A 20,848-nucleotide genomic window follows, 5' to 3' on the forward strand; every position below is an offset into this window, starting at 1 on the left:
CAGTATTCTGGGAGGTGGATCATAGAGGATCCTGCTGTGATTTATGCCAGAGAGTGTTTTGCCTATGTTCTCCTCTAGGAGTTTTCTAGTTTCTGGTCTTACATTTAGATATTTAATCCATTTTGAGTTTATTTTTGTGAAAGGTGTTAGAAAGTGTTCTAGTTTCATTCTTTTACAAGTGGTTGACCAGTTTTCCTAGCACCAGTTGTTAAAGAGATTGTCTTTACTCCATTGTATATTCTTGCTTCCTTTGTCAAAGATAAGGTGTCCATATGTGTGTGGATTTATCTCTGGGCTTTCTATTGTGTTCCATTGATCTATATGTCTGTCTTTGTGCCAGTACCAGTATCATACTGTCTTGATGACTGTGGCTTTGTAGTAGAGCCTGAAGTCAGGCAGGTTGGTTCCTCCAGTTCCATTCTTCTTTCTCAAGATTGCTTTGGCTATTTGAGGTTTTTTGTATTTCCATACAAATTGTGAAATTATTTGTTCTAGCTCTGTGAAAAATACAGTTGGTAGCTTGATAGGGATTGCATTGAATCTATAGATTGCTTTGGGTATTTTACTCATTTTCACTATATTGATTCTTCCAATCCATGAACATGGTATATTTCTCCATCTATTAATCTCCTCTTTGATTTCTTTCATCAGTGTTTTATAGTTTTCTATATATAGGTCTTTGGTTTCTTTAGGTAGATATATTCCTAAGCATTTTATTCTTTTCATTGCAATGGTGAATGGAATTGTTTCCTTAATTTCTTTTTCTACTTTCTCATTATTAGTGTATAGGAATGCAAGGAATTTCTGTGTGTTGATTTTATATCCTGCAACTTTACTATATTCATTGATTAGCTCTAGTAGTTTTCTGGTGGAGTCTTCAGGGTTTTCTATGTAGAGGATCATGTCATCTGTGAACAGTGAGAGTTTTACTTCTTCTTTTCCTATTTGGATTCCTTTTCTTTCTTTTTCTGCTCTGATTGCTGTGGCCAAAACTTCCAGAACTATGTTGAATTATAGCAGTGAAAGTGGGCACCCTTGTCTTGTTCTTGACTCTAGGGGAAATGCTTTCAATTTTTCACCATTGAGAATAATGTTTGCTGTGGGTTTGTCATATATAGATTTTATTATGTTGAGGTATGTTCCTTCTATTCCTACTTTCTGGAGAGTTTTTATCATAAATGGATGTTGAATTTTGTCAAAGGCTTTCTCTGCATCTATTGAGATAATCATATGGCTTTTATTTTTCAATTTGTTAATGTGGTGAATTACATTGATTGATTTGCAGATATTGAAGAATCCTTGCATCCCTGGGATAAAGCCCACTTGGTCATGGTGTATGATCTTTTTAATGTGTTGTCGGATTCTGACTGCTAGAATTTTGTTGAGGATTTTTGCATTTATGTTCATCAGTGATATTGGCCTGTAGTTTTCTTTTTTGTGTGGCAGCTTTGTCAGGTTTTGGTATTAGGGTGATGGTGGCCTCATAGAATGAGTCTGGAAGTTTACCTTCCTCTGCAATTTTCTGGAAGAGTTTGAGTAGGATAGGTGTTGCTGCTGCTGCTAAGTCACTTCAGTCGTGTCCGACTCTATGCAACCCCATAGACGGCAGCCCACCAGGCTTCCCCATCCCTGGGATTCATGTTAGCTCTTCTCTAAATTTTTGGTAGAATTCAGCTGTATAGCCATCTGGACCTGGGCTTTTGTTTGCTGGAAGATTTCTGATTACAGTTTCAATTTCAGTGCTTGTGATGGGTCTGTTGAGATTTTCTATTTATTCCTGATTCAGCTTTGGAAAGTTGTACTTTTCTAAGAATTTGTCCATTTCTTCCACCTTTTCCATTTTATTGGTATATACTTGCGGATAGTAGTCTCTTAGGATCCTTTGTATTTCTGTGTTGTCTGTTGTGATCTCTCCGTTTTCATTTCTAATTTTATTGATTTGACTTTTCTCTCTTTGCTTCTTGATGAGTCTGGCTAATGGTTTGTCAATATTATTTATTCTTACAAAGAACCAGCTTTTGGCTTTGTTGATTTTTGGTATGGTCTCTTTTGTTTCTTTTGCATTTATTTCTGCCCTAATTTTTGAGATTTATTTCCTTCTACTAACCCTGGGGTTCTCCATTTCTTCCTTTTCTAGTTGCTTTAGGTGTAGAGTTAGGTTATTTATTTGACTTTTTTCTTGTTTCTTGAGGCATGCCTGTAATGCTATAAACTTTCCCCTTAGCACTGCTTTTATAGTGTCCCACAGGTTCGGGGTTGTTGTGTTTTCATTTTCATTCGTTTCTATGCATATTTTGATTTCTTTTTTGATTTCTTCTGTGATTTGTTGGTTATTCAGAAGCATGTTGTTCAGCTTCCATATGTTGGAATTTTTAATAGTTTTTCTCCTGTAATTGAGATCTAATCTTAATGCATTATGGTCAGAAAAGATGCTTGGGATGATTTCAATTTTTTTTAATTTATCAAGGTTAGATTTATGCCCCAGGATGTGATCTATCCTGGAGAAGGTTCCGTGAGCACTTGAGAAAAAGGTGAAATTCATTGTTTTAGGGTGAAATGTCCTATAGATATCAATTAGGTCTAACTGGTCTATTGTATCATTTAACGTTTGCGTTTCTTTGTTAATTTTCTGTTTAGTTAATCTGTCCATAGGTGTAAGTGGGGTATTAAAGTCTCCCACTATTATTGTGTTATTGTTAATTTCCCCTTTCATACTTGTTAGCATTTGTCTTACATATTGCAGTGCTCCTATGTTGGTGCATATATATTTATAATTGTTATATCTTCTTCTTGGATTGATCCTTTGATCATTATGTAGTGTCCTTCTTTGTCTCTTTTCACAGCCTTTGTTTTAAAGTCTATTTTATCGGATATGAGTATTGCTACTCCTGCTTTCTTTTGGTCTCTATTTGCATGGAATATCTTTTTCCAGCCCTTCACTGTCAGTCTGTATGTGTCTCTTGTTTTGAGGTGGGTCTCTTGTAGACAACATATATAGGGGTCTTGTTTTTTATCCATTCAGCCAGTCTTTGTCTTTTGGTTGGGGCGTTCAACCCATTTACATTTAAGGTAATTATTGATAAGTATGATCCCGTTACCATTTACTTTATTGTTTTGGGTTCAGGTTTATACACCCTTTTTGTGTTTCCTGTCTAGAGAATATCCTTTAGCAATTTTTGGAGAGCTGATTTGGTGGTGCTGAATTCTCTCAGCTTTTGCTTGTCTGTAAAGCTTTTGATTTCTCCTTCCTATTTGAATGAGATCCTTGCTGGGTACAGTAATCTGGGCTGTAGGTCATTTTCTTTCATTACTTTAAGTATGTCTTGTGATTCCCTCCTGGCCTGAAGAGTTTCTATTGAAAAATCAGCTGTTATCCTTATGGGAATCCCCTTGTGTGTTATTTGTTGTTTTCCCCTTGCTGCTTTAAATATTTGTTCTTTGTGTTTGATCTTTGTTAATTTGATTAATATGTGTCTCGTGATGTTTTGCCTTGGGTTTATCCTGTTTGGGAATCTCTGGGTTTCTTGGACTTGGGTGACTATCTCCTTCCCCATTTTAGGGAAGTTTTCAACTATCATCTCCCCAAGTATTTTCTCATGGTCTTTCTTTTAGTCGTCTTCTTCTGGGACTCCTATAATTCAAATGTTGGAGCATTTCATATTGTCCTGGAGGTCTCTGAGATTGTCCTCATTTCTTTTAATTCATTTTTCTTTTTTCCTCTCTGATTCATTTATTTCTACCATTCTATTTTCTATTTCGCTAATCCTATCTTCTGCCTCCATTGTTCTACTATTTGTTGCCTCCAGAGTGTTTCTGATCTCATTTATTGCATTATTGATTATATATCAACTCGTTTTTATTTCTTCTAGGTCCTTGTTAAACCTTTCTTGCATCTTTTCAATCCTTGTCTCCAGGCTATCTATCTGTGATTCCATTTTGATTTCAACGTTTTGGATCATTTTCACTATCATTATCCGGAATCCTTTATCAGGTAGATTCCCTATCTCTTCCTTTTTTGTTTGGTTTGTTGGGCATTTCTCCTGTTCCTTTACCTGCTGGGTATTCCTCTGTCTCTTCATCTTAGTTATATTGCTGCATTTGGGGTGGCCATTCTGTGTTTTGGCAGTTTGTGGAGTTCTCATTATTGTGGAGTTTCCTCGCTGTGGGTGGGGTTGTATCAGTGGCTTGTCAAGGTTTCTTGGTTAGGGAAGCTTGTGTCAGAGTTCTGGTGGCTGGAGCTCGATTTCTTCTCTCTGGAATGCAATGAAGTGTCTAGTAATGAGTTATGAGAAGTCAATGGTTTTGGAGTAACTTTGAGCTGCCTGTATATTGAAGCTCAGGGGTGTGTTCCTGTGATGCTAGAGAATTTGCATGGTATGTCTTGCTCTGGAACTTGTTGGCCCTTGGGTGGTGCTTGGTTTCAGTGTAGGTATGGAGGCATTTGATGAGCTCCTATCGATTAATGTTCCCTGGAATCAGGAGTTCTCTGATGTTCTCAGGATTTGGACTTAAGCCTCCTGCTTCTGGTTTTCAGTTTTAATTTTTACAGTAGCCTCAAGACTTCTCCATATATACAGCACTGATGATAAAACATCTAGGTTAGAGATGAAAATTTTCTCCACATTGAGGGACACCCAGAGAGGTTCACTGAGTTACATGGAGAAGAGAAGAGGGAGTGGGGAGTTAGAGGTGACTGGAATGAGATGAAGTTGGATCAGAAGAGGAGAGAGCAAGCTAGCCAGTAATCACTTCCTTATGTGTACTTCACTGTCTGGACCACTCAGAGATGTTCACGGAATTATACAGAGAAGAGGAGAGGGTGGACAGAGACAGAGGTGGCCAGGAGGATAAAAGAGGGAAATGAAAAGGAGAGAGACAGCCAGCAACCAGTTCCCTAAGTGTTCTCCATCATCTGTAACACACAGAGATTCACAGAGTTGGGTAGAGAAGAGAAGGGGGAGGGAGGAGACAAAGACAACCTGGTCTAGAAAAAGGAGAGTCCAAAGGAGGAGAAACTGGTCAAGCCAGTAATCTCGCTCTCAAGTAAAAATGGGTACTGAAGACTGGGTTTTTAAAGGTACAAAATTGACAACAAATACCAAAAAGCAAAGATTAAAAATCTAGGGTAGAGGTTGGATTTTCAAAAATACAATATTAAAGAAAAGAAGAAGAAGGGAAAAAAACAAAGTCACAAGAACTATTAAAAAAAAACACAAAAAATATATATGGCGTTTGGTTTAAAAATAGGGTCTTTCTTTTTTTTAAGTATTAGTAGGTTATAAAATAAAAATTAAAGGAGAAATAGAGAACTTAAAAATTAAGGTATATCTGGGACTTTCTCTGGTGTTGTTGTGGGCAGTGTGGGGTCAGTTCATTTTCAGATAATTCCTTGGTCCGGCTTATATTTCTCAAGCTCTATAGGCCCCTTCCTATGTAGTCGGTACTAATGACAGGGTTTTAATCTATTGCACCTGTCACTTCCAAGGCGGAAGTTCTAGCTGTTTTAGCTTCTTCTGTTTGCTGGTCTCCAGTGTCTGTTTTCCGCCCTGACACAAGGGAGCGGTGGTGGACACTTTTTTTAGGCTCACTTGTTCAATTGCGCTGTGGGGAAGGAGGGTTGCTGCAGACAAATAACACTGGCATGTGCTCATAGTATCTCAGCCACGCTGGGCCTGCCCTGCTCACCGCGCACCCTGCTCAGGCTCTAGGCTTCTCCGCCGGGAACCATCTGAGGCCGGCCCTGGGCTGCATTCACCTCCCCGGTCTAAGCCGCTCAGGCTCAGGCACTCAGGTAGTTCTCAGAGGCACAGACTTGGTTGGGCTTGTGATTTGTGCCCTCCCTTCCCAGGTCTGAGCAGCTCGGGTGTCTGGCGAGCACAGTCACTGTGACTTATCGCCTTTCCCATCTCTGCTACTCAGTTTTCTGGGTGTACATCTGGCGCCCCTTCTTAGGTGGATGGTGACTGTCCAGAACCCCAAGTCTTAGTTAGCAAAGAAACTTGCTTGCAATTTGGTAATGTCTCCCTGGGGCTGCGATTGTCCCCTTCCAGCCCTTCCGACTCTGGCTGCCTGCCACCAGAGGGGGATGGTCTGCAGCCAGCTAATTCTGTTCCATCCTTTGTTCTGTGCGTGGTCCTGGCGGTGTCTTATGTTAGAGCTTTTTGCATGATAGCTATCCCACAGTCCGGTTTGCTAGCCCAAGTTAGTTCACTCTGGTTACACTCCGGGCATTACAGCCCGATTCTTGAAAAGCACTGCAGCCCACGCCTCCCTGCCCAGCCCCCCACTTGCTAGTGGCATATGCAGGCGTCTGTGCCTCATCTAAGCTGGGGGAGTTACCGTTGGGCTCATAATCTGTTGGTTTTAATTATTTATTTTCCCTCCCTGTTATGTTGCCCTCTGTGCTTCCAAGGCTCGCCACAGACTCAGCAGCGAGAGTGTTTCCTGGTGTTTGGAAACTTCTCTCTTTTTAAGACTCCCTTCCCAGAATGGAGCTCCTTTTTCATCTTTTATATTTTTTCCTACCTGTTCCTGAAGACAATGATCTCCTTTTCTGGGTGCCTGATGTTCTCTACCAGCATTCAGAAGTTGTTTTGTGAAGTTTACTCAGCATTGAAATGTTCTTTTGATGAATTCGTGAGGGAGAAAGTGGTCTCCCCATCCCATTCCTCTGCCATCTTAGGACCGCCCCCCATAACTTCTTTATCTATTCATCTGTCAGTGGATATCTAGGTTGCTTCCATGTCCTGGCTATTGTAAATAGCACTGCAGTGAACACTAGGGTACATGTGTCTTTTTGAATTACGGTTTTCTCAGGGTGTATGCATAGTAGTGGGTCATATGTTTCTTTTAATCCTAGATTTTTAAAGAATCTCATACCGTTCTCCATATTGTCTGTATCAATCTACATTCCCACTAATGGTGCAAGACGTTTCCCTTTTCCCCACACCCTCTCCAGCATTTATTGTTTGTAGAGTTTTTGATGATGGCCATTCTGACCAATGTGAGGTGATATCTCATTGTAGTTTTGATTTGCATTTCTTTAATAATGAGCAAAGTTGAGTATCTTTTCCTGTGTTTATTGGCCACCTGCTTTATCACAGGATATTGAATAGAGTTCTGTGTGCTACGCAACAGGGCCTTGCTGCTTATCCATTCCGCATGCAATCACTTACATCTGCTAACCTGGACCTCCCATTGCATCCCTCCCCCAACCCACTCTCCCTTGGCAACCACAAGTCTGATCACTATGTCTATGAGTCGATTTCTGTTTCATAGATAGGTTCATTTGTGCCATTTTAGATTCCACATATAAGTCATATCATATGGTGTTTATCTTTCTCTGACTGACTTCTCTTAGTGTGATAATCACTAGCTGTAGCCATGTTGCTACAAATGGTAGTTTCATTATTTTTATGGGAGAGTAGTGTTCCATTTTATTTACATGCCACATCCTCTTTATCTGTGCCTATCAGAGACACTTGCTTTTGATTGTTTTTATTTCCTCTGTATGTTGCATACTTTCCTGTTTCTTTGTATGAGACATAGAAGTAGTGAAAGGCTCTCAGTCATTTCCAACTCTTTGCAACCCCCTTGGAATTCTCCAGGCCAGAATACTGGAGTGGGTAGCTGTTCCCTTCTCCAGGGTATCTCCCCAACACAAGGATCGAAGCCCGGTCTCCCACATTGCAGGTGGAATCTTCACCAGCTGAGCCACCAAGGATATCACAATTATTGTTTAAAACTAGATGTCTTAGATAATACATTATAACACTCCAGTTCTCACATTCCTCTGCCCTCACAGGTTTGTTGTTTTCAGTTTGCTGCTGTTTGTTTAATAGTTTAGTGATGTTCCTAGATTAATTCTGTGTATTGATAATTTCCTGCAGTGGATGGCCTTTGAGTTCTGGTTTCCTCTGCCCTCCAAGGTTTGTTGTTTCTAGTTTGTGCTGATTGTTTATTAGGTTAATTTTGTGTATTGATAATTCCCTGCAGTGTGTGACCTTTGAGTTCTAGTTTAGGTTCTTATTTTTATTTTTAGTTCTAGGTGCCTAGGGGCTCATATCTAGTTCAGTATGATCTAATGGCCACCCAGTGTTTGGCCATAAGATTTCCTTAAATGCCTTTTCCAATGAGTTGGCTCTTTGCATTGAGAAGATGACCCTCTTGTTTACTAGTCAACTAAATGCTTGTGCTGAGTTCTTCGGTATCAACTTGATTAACAAGATTTTTAGAATCACCTAAGAGAAGCTAGTATGCAATTTAACAGGCAGAAGTGAAGTAACAATAATTGCTTTCTGAAGGTCTTTGACATTCGATGAGTTGACAGACAGATTCAGGAGTGCCAATGAATTTTAGTTTGACTTCTCTGTATTCTGCTGTACTCAGCTCTTCTTCCCAACTAATGTTCCTGATGACCAAAAGTGACTTCAAGCCTATCAACAGGCATTTGCCTGTGGAGCCAAAGACATGACAGATTTGCAAATACTTTATCACAAAATCAAACTTGGCAGTCTCTCTTCAGCAGGTGGATATTCTTTTACTAACTGCTTGGTGGCTATTTTGAAAATCAAAACTCCTTCTTTCAAATTTTCCACTCCAAGCTGTTTCCTCAAATGTGTAAGGTCTAATTCCTATAATAAATCCATTATCCCTAATTTCATAGTAGACTTGGTTCCATGATTGAATTCTAAGTTTTACTGTTATTGGTTCTAGAAGTATGGAACTCTAGAGCTGGGCATCTAAACTTGGCTCTGTGTTCTGATTAGATTTAATCAGATTAATTATTCTATTGTGTGTGTGTGTGTGTGTGTGTGTGTTTAAAAAGACAACAATATTTCACAGCATGCTGTGGCAAAAATGTAATTAAATTAACCTTATACAATTCTTTGTAGATAACTATAGATAAATGCCTGTAGAAAGCAAAGCACTGAGTACCCAAGTATTTGCTGTCTTACAGATTTTTAGTGAAAGAAGTGCAGTGGGTTAGTGAGTTGCTTCTAAAGGCACAGGAGAACTTGGAGAAGGAAATGCTGAACTCAGGACTTGAAATGCTTTAATTTCCAGTTCAAGTTTCAGGCAAGGAAAAGCAACAGTCGGTTACCAGAAGTATTGCAGAAATTTGTTCTACTCTCTAGTGCTTATAAGGTGCAGAGGGATTGATTCTCTTCTGTATTGTGCTAATTCAATACACAGATAAGGCAGAGAGTGATGTCAACAACATGGTGGAGTGCAAAGCTGCCTTTGTCTTTCCCCGTCAATCTACAACCAGTAAAACATACACAGTTCGGCAAATGTGCTCCAGCATACCAAGATGATGGATTATTACATGCATCTGTACATCTAAAGGTGGGTAGAGTGAAATATATAGAGGAGACGAAACTGAGGGAATGATGGAGGCAGTCTGAAACCCAAGCACCTGTCTGTGATAGCTGAACCTGCAGCCCCAGGGAACCTGGTAGGATTCAGGGGATGTGGAACCCAAGACTCTGGCCTCCCAGCCACAAGGACACTTGTGGCCATTGATAACTGGGTAAGAGTGGCAGTGGACCCTGGGATCCTGTTCTTCCAACCAGTGAGGTGCCCATGACCGTGGACCCCCATCCCCACCTTGCAACAGTGGAGCTCATGAACCTTAAAACACTAGGCACAACAAGGGCACCTGCATGACCCCAGCTCCCCTGGGTAGTAGTACCTGCAAATCATGCCATCCTGGATATGAGGGACGAACTCAACATTACAGTGAACCAGGCAGCAATAAATGGTAGCAGCAAGGCACCAGCAACCTCAGAGACACAACAAATGATAATGAAGGCACAGAGCCAAACCTTGCAGGCAGCATATAGTTGGGTCTTATTTTTAATCCATCTAATTCCTGTGGTCATGTATGGATGTGAAAGTTAGACAGTGAAGAAGGCTGAGCGCCGAAGAATTGATGCTTTTGAACTGTGGTGTTGGAGAAGACTCTTGAGAGTCCCTTGGACTGCAAGGAGATCCAACCAGTCCATTCTGAAGGAGATCAGCCCTGGGATTTCTTTGGAAGGAATGATGCTAAAGCTGAAGCTCCAGTACTTTGGCCACCTCATGCAAAGAGCTGATTCATTGGAAAAGACTCTGATGCTGGGGAAATTTGAGGGCAGGAGGAAAAGGGGATGCAGAGGATGAGATGGTTGGATGGCATCACCGACTCAATGGACATGGGTTTGGGTGAACTCCAGGAGTTGGTGATGGACAGGGAGGCCTGGCATGCTGCAGTTCATGGGGCCACAAAGAGTTGGACATGACCAAGAAACTGAACTGAAATGAACTGACAACTCATCAAGCACTATGAAGAACAAGAATAATGCTATCACAGAAAGAAAATGATAATCCTCTAGAAACCAAGCTTAAAGGCACAGAGTACAGAGACTGAACTGACAGAGAATTCAAACAGCTGCCATGAAGAAACTCAACCAGCTATGAGAAAATTCAGAAAGGTAGTTTAATGAGCTCAGAAATAAAATTAATGAACAAAAGGAATACTTCAAAAAAAAAAAAGGTTGAACCTCTAAAAAAGAACCAAACATAAATTTTGGCGCTTAGGAACTCAATAAACCAGGTTAAAAATGTTCTAGACAGCACTGGAAATTGAGCAAGGTGATAAACACAGAATCAGGATATTGTAACTCTTTATCAGAATAGGTTAATAAAAATTTAATACAGCATAAAGGCTAAAGGGGGAAATTAAGCAGAAAAATAACTATAGTTACCTCAACTTGGTAACAAATTCACAATATAAAATCAGATTATTTGAAACAACCAGAACACAAAATAAAAAAGATGCAATCCATGTAGGTAGATGTAGGTAAGATATTATCAACAGAAAAAAGGACTATTTAATCTGAGACACTGTATACAAACCTCAACCACAAAACATAAATCTAAGTCAGAGAAGCAAAACATTTAAAAAAGAGGAAACTGAGAAAAACATCTAAGAAAATCACCAAACCAAAGTTGGCAGACAGAAATACTTGGAAAAAGGAACAATGAATATATAGAACAACCAGAAAACAAAAGATAAAATGGCACTACTAATTCTTTTATCTACCAATAATCATCCTAAACGTAAATGGATTGAATTCATCCAAAAAACAGAGAGTAGCTAGATGGATTGAAAACAAGAAGGGGAGGGGGGGGCAGTCCTAAGATGGCGGAGGAATAGGATGGGGAGACCACTTTCTTCCCCACAAATTCCTCAAAAGAACATTTTAACGCTGAGAAAATTCCACAAAACAACTTCTGAATGCTGGCAGAGGACATCAAGCACCCAGAAAGGCAGCCCATTGTCTTCAAAAGGTGGTAGGAGAAAATATAAAAGATAAAAAGAGAGACAAAAGAGGTAGGGATAGAGATCTGTCCTGGGAAGGGAGTCCTTAAAAAGTGAGAGGTTTCCAAACACCAGGAAACACTCTCACCAGAGGGTCTGTGGTGAGTCTTGGAATCTCAGAGGGCAAAGAACCAGAAGGAAAATAAATAAATACATAATTAAAACCCACAGATTATGTGCCTAACAGCAACTCTGAGCAGAGAAGCAGCGCAGACACTCGTGTCTGCCACCAGCAAGCGGGGGCTGGACAGGGAGGCGAGGGCTGCATAGCTTAGGGTAAGGATGGGGCCTGAACGCCCGGAGGACAATCTGAGTGAACTAACATGAGATATCAACCCAGACTGGGGGATAGCACAGAGAGAGGGGAAAAAAAAAAGAGAGAGGGAACTATCCCCCAAAAAGCCCTAACCTAAGACACCGCCAGGCCCGCTCACAGAACAAAGGACTGAACAACAGAGCTAGCCAGCTGCAGACCGGCCCATTCCGCCACCAGAGACAGGCAGGCGAGGGCAACAAAAACCAGAAGGGGGAAATCGCGGCCCCAGAGAGGCATCATCTACCAAACTGCAAGGAGGCTTCATTGCTAACCAAGACTTCTTGGGATTCTGGATGGTCGACATCCACCGGGAGGGTCACAGCCAGAGATCAGCTCCCCAGAAGGGACACACAGCACACATGAGAAGGCGCGCCCTGCCGGGAGCCAGCGTGAGGAATCCCACCCGTGACAAGGTCATGCAGCAGAGGCCTTGATGGGCAAGGCCAATCAGGCCTCAGGGTTTCCCCCTGGTATTTCCTGAGCATGCATCCCAAAAAATAAGAATCTGCCTGCCTTATTGTATTTTTCCACTTTTCTGACACTCTCTGGCAAAAGTTAACTCAGGGCTTTAGTCTTCTGCATTTGAAAGGGATGTTTCAGCTCAAAACCCCTCTGATAACTCTCTAGCTTGCCTAACAGGTTCCCCTGGACCTCTTACAGCTTGTGAATTGCTTGCAGCCCCCCAACCGCAAGAGGCACAAAGCTTAAAAACATCTTAAAGATACAGAGCCTTTTTCTAAAGAGCTAAAAATCATATTGGTGACGGATTTCACTGTTGACTCAATGATTGCTGCCAGGCCTCCATATTCTTTATCTTTTAAGCACCTGGGAGGATGTTAATCAATGTAAACAGGATATGGAAAAAGATATATAATAGTTTTGATGTTAGCAACACTAGAATTTGAGTTAATTACTTTTCTTTTGTTACAAATCACTGTATTCCTTTTACTTGTTATAAATTGCTGTATCTTTGCTATGTAAGAATGTAACTTTATTCAGGGCTTTCTGAAAGTGGCACCAGACTTTGAGAAGAACAACACAAATAAGTCTTCTGGTTGACAAACCCTTATCAGAAAAAAGGCTGTAAAATGTTAATTGGCCCTTTTGGCCAGAAGATGATGTAAATTACCTAAGACAGGTATGCAGAGAGAAAAGCCTGGTTTTGATAAGAGCCTGGGCTGCTAACGCTGCATAATTTTGTATTACCCATTGATCTCTATGTACAATCAAAAAGGTATAAAAGGCCTTTCTAGACAATAGAGGCCGGGCCAGTCATTGGAAGGACTGGTTTCCCCCGTGTCTCCTCTTTACTCTATTTTCTGGCTGAATTCCCATCTGGGGCGTGGAGGCTCGCCATGTCTACTTACTTGCCCCAGCTTCTAAAATCCACGTGAGAGGGAGCCCAAGGTGGGGCACACCCTGTTATTCAAGAGGACGCCGGTGGCCTAACGTAGATGGTGCAAGCTCCTTGTCTGGAACTTTATTGGATTTCCATGTAAACCAAGTTATTCAGCCTCTTTTCTCCACTTAATTTTCCTACTACACTATTTCTTCCTAATCTAATCTTATATTTATAAGTAAATAAGTTTTTTCCTCACCAACGCCATCCCCGATTCGAATTTCCTGGATCCACCGGGGCTGGACCCCGGCAGTGCCCATTGTACACCCAGAAAACCAAGTGGCTGGGACAGGGGAGGTGATAAGACATACCCCACAGCTGGAGGTGACTATGCTCGCCAAGCACCTGGTCACCTGAGCTGCTTGGACCTGGGAAGGGCACAAAACGCAGGCCCAACTGAGTCTGCACCTTTGTAGAGTACCCAAGAACCTGAACCTGAGCAGCTTAGACCTGGGAAGTGAAGTGAAGTGAAGTGAAGTGAGCTCACTCAGTCGTGTCCGACTCTTTGCAACCCCATGGACTGTAGCCCACCAAGTTCTTCCATCCCTGGGATTCTCCAGGCAAGGATACTGGAGTGGGTTGACATTTCCTTCTCCAGGGGAACTTCCTGACCCAGGAATCAAACCCAGGTCTCCCGCATTGAGAGCAGGCTTTTTACCCTCTGAGCCCCCAGGGAAGCAGCACAAACATTTCTAGCCCTGGGAAGTGCACACAACCCAGGGCCCACCTCAGAAAGTTCCTGGCAGAGCAACCTAAAGCCTGAGAAGTGTAGACCATGAAAGCACACATGTTGTGAGTGGGGGCAAACTCAGTGCACCTGAAACGCTGCGAGCACTCCTCACACACAAAAAAAGTGATGACCATTGCCCCCTTGTGTCAGGGAAGAAATTAGACACTGAAGAGACCAACAAACAGAAGAAGATAAAATAAACAGAAAGAATCGCTTTGGAAGTGACAGGTGTAATAGATTAAAACCCTGTAGTTAGCACTGACTACATAGGAAGGGACCTATAGTTCTGGACAAGTATAAGCCGGATCAAGGAACTACCTGAAAATGAACTGACCCCACACTGTCCACAAAAACACCAGAGAAAGTCCTAGATATATTTTTACTATTATCATTCTTTAAATTTAAAGAAACAAATTTAAGTCCTCTATTATGCCTTTAATTTTCATTTTTATAACCTATTACCTTGAAAAAAAAGACCCCATTTTTAAAGCAAACTTCATATATATTTTTATAATTTTTGTGACTTTGTTTTGTTTTTATAATACTGTACTTTTGAGAATCTAACCTCTACTCTAGATTTTTAATCTTTGCTTTCTGGTGTTTGTTATCAATTTTGTACCTTTAAGAACCCAATCTTCAGTACCCAATTTTACTTGGGAGTGAGATTACTGGCTTGACTGCTCTCTCCCCCTTTTGATTCTCCTTTTTCTCCACCAGGTCGCCTCTATCTCCCCCCTCCACTTTCTCTTCTCTACCCAACTCTGTGAATCTCTTTGTGTGTTCCAGACTGTGGAGAGCACTTAGGGAAGTCATTACCGGCTGGATCTCTCTTGCTCCTTTTGATTCCCCCTCTTCTCCTCCTGGTCACCTCTATCTCCCTCCTCCCTCTTCTCTTCTCTATGTAACTCTGTGAACCTCTCTGGGTGTCCCTCACTGTGGAGAAACTTTTCATCATTAGCCTAGATGTTTGATCATCAGTGTTGTATAGATGGAGAAGTCTTGAGGCTACTGTAAGAATAAAACTGAAAACCAGAGGCAGGCAGCTTAAGTCTAAAACCTGAGAACACCAGAGAACTCCTGACTCCAGGGAACATTAATCAGTAAGAGCTTATCAAAAGCCTCCATACCTACACTGAAACCAAGCACCACCCAAGAGCCAACAAGTTCCAGAGCAAGACATATCACGCAAGTTCTCCAGCAACACAGGAACATAGTCCTGAGCTATATATACAGGCTGCCCAAAGTCACACCAAACCCACTGACATCTCAAAACTCACTACTAGACACTTCATTGCACTCCATAGTGAAGAAATCCAGCTCTACCCGCCAGAACACTGATGCAAGCTTCCCTAAACAGCAAACCTAGACAAGCCACCAGTCCAACCCCACCCACACCAAGGAACCTCCACAATAATGAGAACTTCACAAACTGCCAGAATACGGAAAGGCCACCCCAAACACAGCAATAAAAGCAAGATGAAAAGGCAGAGAAATATTCAGCAGGTAAAGATAATTAACATGATAATTAACTATCAAACCAAACAAAAGAGGAAGAGATAGTGGATCTACCTGATAAAGAATTCAGAATAATGATAGTAAAAATTATCCAAAAGCTTGAAAACAAAATTGAGTTACAGATAAATAGCCTGCAAACAAGGATTGAGAAGAGGCAGCAAATGTTTAAAAAGGACCTAGAAGAAATTTTTAAAAAGTCAATATATAATGAATAATGCAATAAATGAGATCAAGAACACTCTGGAGGGAAACAGTAGAATAACAGAGGCAGAAGATAGGATAAGTGAGGTTGAAGATAGAATGGTAAAATAAATGAAGCAGAGAGGAAAAAAGAAAAAAGAATTAAAAGAAATGAGGACAACCTTAGAGAACACTGCTGCTGCTGCTGCTGCTGCTGCTGCTGCTGCTGCTGCTGCTGCTGCTAAGTCACTTCAATCATATCCAACTCTGTGCAACCCCATAGACAGCAGCCCACCAAGCTCCCCAGTCCCTGGGATTCTCCAGGCAAGAACACTGGAGTGGGTTGCCATTTCCTGCTCCAATGCATGACAGTGAAAAGTGAAAGTGAAGTCGCTCAGTCATGTCTGACTCTTAGCGACCCCATGGACTGCAGCCTACCAGGCTCCTCCGTCCATGGGATTTTCCAGGCAAGACTACCAGAATGGGGTGCCACTGGGACAATGTTAAATGCCCGAACATTCAAATCATAGGAGTTCTAGAAGAAGAAGACAAAAAGAAAGACCATGAGAAAATACTGGAGGAGATAATAGTTGAAAACTTCCCTAAAATGGGGAAGGAAATAGTCACCCAAGTCCAAGAAACCCAGAGAATCCCAAACAGGATAAATCCAAGGCAAAACACCCCAAGACACATATTAATCAAATTAACAAAGATCAAACACAAAGAATAAATATTTAAAGCAGCAAGGGAAAAACAACAAATAACATGCAACAGGATTCCCATAAGGATAACAGCTGATCTTTCAATAGAAACTCTTCACGCCAGAAGGGAATGGCAGGACATACTTAAAGTAATGAAAGAGAAAAACCTACAACTCAGATTACTGTACCCAGCAAGGATCTCATTCAAATATGAAGGAGAAATCAAAAGCTTAACAGATAAGCAAAACCTGAGAGAATTAAGCACCACCAAACCAGCTCTCCAACAAACACTAAAGGATTTTCTCTACACAGGAAACAAAGAAAGGGTGTATAAACTCGAACCCAAAACAACAAAGTAAATGGCAATGATATCATACTTATCAATAATTACCTTAGATGTAAATGGGTTGAATGCCCCAACCAAAAGACAAAGACTGGCTCAGTTCAGTTCAGTTCAGTTCAGTCACTCAGTCGTGTCCGACTCTTTGCAACCTCATGAATCGCAGCACGCCAGGTCTCCCTGTCCATCATCAACTCACGAGGTTCGCTCAGACTCACATCCATTGAGTCAGTGATGCCATCCAGCCATCTCATCCTGGGTCGTCCCCTTCTCCTCCTGCCCCCAATACCTCCCAGCATCACAATCTTTTCCAATGAGTCAACTCTTTGCATGAGGTGGCCAAAGTACTGGAGTTTCAGCTTTAGCATCATTCCTTCCAAAGAAATCCCAGGGCTGATCTCCTTTAGAATGGACTGGTTGGATCTCCTTGCAGTCCAAGGGACTCTCAAGAGTCTTCTCCAACACCACAGTTCAAAAGCATCAATTCTTTGGCGCTCAGCCTTCTTCACAGTCCAACTCTCACATCTATACATGACCACTGGAAAAACCATAGCCTTCGACTAGATGGACTTTTGTTGGCAAAGTAATGTCTCTGCTTTACAACATGCTATCTAGGTTGGTCATAACTTTTCTTCCAAGGAGTAAGCGTCTTGTAATTTCATGGCTGCAATCACCATCTGCAGTGATTTTGGAGCCCAGAAAAATAAAGTCTGACACTGTTTCTACTGTTTCCCCATTTATTTCCCATGAAGTGATGGGACCAGATGCCATGATCTTCATTTTACGAATGTTGAACTTTAAGCCAACATTTTCACTCTCCTCTTTCACTTTCATCAAGAGGCTTTTTAGTTCCTCTTCACTTTCTGCCATAAGGGTGGTGTCATCTGCATATCTGAGCTTATTGATATTTCTCCCGGCAATCTTGATTCCAGCTTGTGTTTCTTCCACTCCAGTGTTTCTCATGATGTATCTACTACCGAGGGCAGGAATCCCACAGAAGAAATGGAGTAACCATCATGGTCAACAAAAGAGTCCAAAATGCAGTATTTGGATGCAATTTCAAAAATGACAGAATGATTTCTGTTCATCTCCATGGCAAAGCATTCAATATCACAGTTATCCAAGTCTATGCCCCAACCAGTAATGCTAAACAAACTGAAGTTGAACGGTTTTTTAGAGACCTACAAGAATTTTTAGAACTAACACCCAAAAAAGATGTCCTTTTCATTATAGGGGACTGGAATGCAAAAGTAGGAAGTCAAGAAACACCTGGAGTAACAGGCAAATTTGGCCTTGGAATGCAGAATGAAGCAGGGCAAAGACTAATCGAGTTTTGCCAAGAAAATGCACTGGTCATAGCAAACACCCTCCTCCAACAACACAAGAGAAGACTCTACACATGGACATCACCAGATGGTCAACTCCGAAATCAGATTGATTATATTCTCTGCAGCAAAAGATGGAGAAGCTCCATACAGTCAACAAAAACAAGACCGGGAGCTGACTGTGGCTCAGATCATGAACTCCTTATTGTCAAATTCAGACTTAAATTGAAGAAAGTAGGGAAAACCTCTAGGCCATTCAGGTATGACCTAAATCAAATCCCTTATGATTATACAGTGGATGTGAGAAATAGATTTAAGAGTCTATATCTGATAGATAGAGTGCCTGATGAACTACGGAGTGAGGTTCGTGACATTGTACAGGAGACAAGGATCAAGACCATCCCCATGGAAAAGAAATGCAAAAAAGCAAAATGGCTGTCTGGGGAGGCCTTACAAATAGCTGTGAAAAGAAGAGAAGTGAAAAGCAAAGGAGAAAAGGAAAGATATAAGCATCTAAATGCAGAGTTCCAAAGAATAGCAAGAAGAGATAAGAAAGCCTTCTTCAGTGATCAGTGCAAAGAAATAGAGGAAAAGAACAGAATGGGAAAGACTAGAGATCTCTTCAAGAAAATTACAGATACCAAGGGAACATTTCATGCAAAGATGGGCTCGATAAAGGACAGAAAAGGTATGGACCTAACTGAAGCAGAAGATATTAAGAAGAGGTGGCAAGAATACATGGAAGAACTGTACAAAAAAGATCTTCACGACCCAGATAATCATGATGATGTGATCACTAAAATAGAGCCAGACATCCTGGAATGTGAAGTCAAGTAGGCCTTAGAAAGCATCACTATGAACAAAGCTAGTGGAGGTGATGGAATTCCATTTGAGCTATTTCAAATCCTGAAAGATGATGTTGTGAAAGTGCTGCACTCAATATGCCAGCAAATTTGGAAAACTCAGCCGTGGACACAGAACTGGAAAAGGTCAGTTTTCATTCCAATTCCAAAGAAAGGCAATGCTCAAAGAATGCTCAAACTACCGCACAATTGCACTCATCTCACATGCTAGTAAAGTAATGCTCAAGATTCTCCAAGCCAGACTTCAGCAATACGTGAACCGTGAACTCCCTGATGTTCAAGCTGGTTTTAGAAAAGTCAGAGGAACCAGAGATCAAATTTCCAACATCCGCTGGATCATGGAAAAAGCAAGAGAGTTCCAGAAAAACATCTATTTCTGCTTTATTGACTATGCCAAAGCCTTTGACTGTGCGGATCACAAGAAACTGTGGAAAATTCTGGAAGTGATGGGAATACCAAAACTTATGGGACACTGTAAAAGCAGTGCTAAGGGGAAGGTTAGTAGCAATACAGGCTTACCTCAAGAAACAATAAAAAGCTAAATAAATAACCTAACTCTACACCTAAAGCAACTAGATAAGGAAGAAATGAAGAACCCCAGGGTTACTAGAAGGAAAGAAATCTTAAAAATTAGGGCAGAAATAAATGCAAAAGAAACAAAAGAGACCATAGCAAAAATCAACAAAGCCAAAGCTGGTTTTTGAGAAGATAAATAAAATTAACAAAACCATTACCCAGACTCATCAAGAAACAAAGGGAGAAGAATCAAATCAACAAAATTAGAAATGAAAATGGAGAAATCACAACAGACAACACAGAAATACAAAGGATCATAAGAGACTACTGTCAGCAACGATATGTCAACGAAATGGACAACTTGGAAGAAATGGACAAATTCTTAGAAAAGTACAACTTTCCAAAATGGAACCAGGAAGAAATAGAAAATCTTCACAGACCCATCACAAGCACTGAAATTGAAACTGTAATCAGAAATCTTCCAGCAAACAAAAGCCCAGGACCAGACGGCTTCACAGCTGAATTCTACCAAAAATTTAGAGAAGAGCTAACACCTATCCTACTCAAACTCTTCCAGAAAATTGCAGAGGAAGGTAAACTTCCAAACTCATTCCATGAGTCCACCATCATCCTAATACCAAAACCAGACAAAGATGCCACAAAAAAAGAAAACTACAGGCCAATATCACTGATGAACATAAATGCAAAAATCCTTAACAAAATTCTAGCAATCAGAATCCAACAACATATTAAAAAGATCATACATCATAACCAAGTGGACTTTATCCACGGGATGCAAGGATTCTTCAATATCCACACATCAATCGATGTTATACACCACATTAACAAATTGAAAAATAAAAACCATATGATTATCTCAATAGATGCAGAGAAAGCCTTTGGCAAAATTCAACATCCATTTATGATTAATAAAAACCCTCCAGAAAGCAGGAATAGAAGGAACATACCTCAACATAATAAAATCTATATATGACAAACCCACAGTAAACATTATCCTCAGTGGTGAAAAATTGAAAGCATTTCCCCTAAAGTCAGGTACAAGACAAGGGTGCCCACTTTCACCACTACTATTCAACATAGTTTTGAAAGTTTTGGCCACAGCAATCAGAGAAGAAAAAGAAATAAAAGGAATCCAGGTTGAAAAAGAAGAAGTAAAGCTCTCACTGTTCACAGATGACATGCTCCTCTACATAGAAAATCCTAAAGACTCCACCAGAAAATTACTAGAGCTAATCAATGAATATAGTAAAGTTGCAAGATATAAAATCAACACACAGAAATCCTTTGCATTCCTATACACTAACAATGAGAAAACAGAAAGAGAAATTAAGGAAACAATTCCATTCACCATTGCAATGAAGAGAATAAAATACTTAGGAATATACCTATCTAAAGAAACAAAAGAACTGTATATAGAAAACTATAAAACAGTGGTGAAAGAAATCAAAGAGGACACAAATAAAAGGACAAATATACCATGTTCATTGATTGGCAGAATCAATATAGTGGAAATGAGTATGCTACCCCAAGCAATCTACAGATTCAATGCAATCCCTATCAAGCTACCAACGGTATTT

General features: G+C 40.7%; 1 protein-coding gene across 4 annotated transcripts in view; it reads left to right on the plus strand.

Moving 5' to 3' along the window:
* The window catches only part of LOC138440813 (uncharacterized), a 39,430-nt gene extending 18,845 nt beyond the window's left edge, over nt 1–20,585 (plus strand). For 3 of the 4 annotated variants that reach the window (XM_069590775.1, XM_069590776.1, XM_069590777.1), the window contains 2 exons: nt 9,196–9,348; nt 17,500–20,585. In XM_069590775.1, coding sequence (XP_069446876.1) covers nt 17,563–18,708 — 1,146 coding nt within the window. In that variant the 5' untranslated portion in view covers nt 9,196–9,348; nt 17,500–17,562 and the 3' untranslated portion in view covers nt 18,709–20,585. The remainder of the gene's footprint in view (nt 1–9,195; nt 9,349–17,499) is intronic. The other variant, XR_011257139.1, reaches the window with a different exon arrangement.
* The last annotated feature ends 263 nt before the right edge of the window (nt 20,586–20,848 follow it).

The sequence above is a fragment of the Ovis canadensis genome, chromosome 5 (assembly GCF_042477335.2).
Source record: "Ovis canadensis isolate MfBH-ARS-UI-01 breed Bighorn chromosome 5, ARS-UI_OviCan_v2, whole genome shotgun sequence".
NCBI lineage: Eukaryota > Metazoa > Chordata > Mammalia > Artiodactyla > Bovidae > Ovis > Ovis canadensis.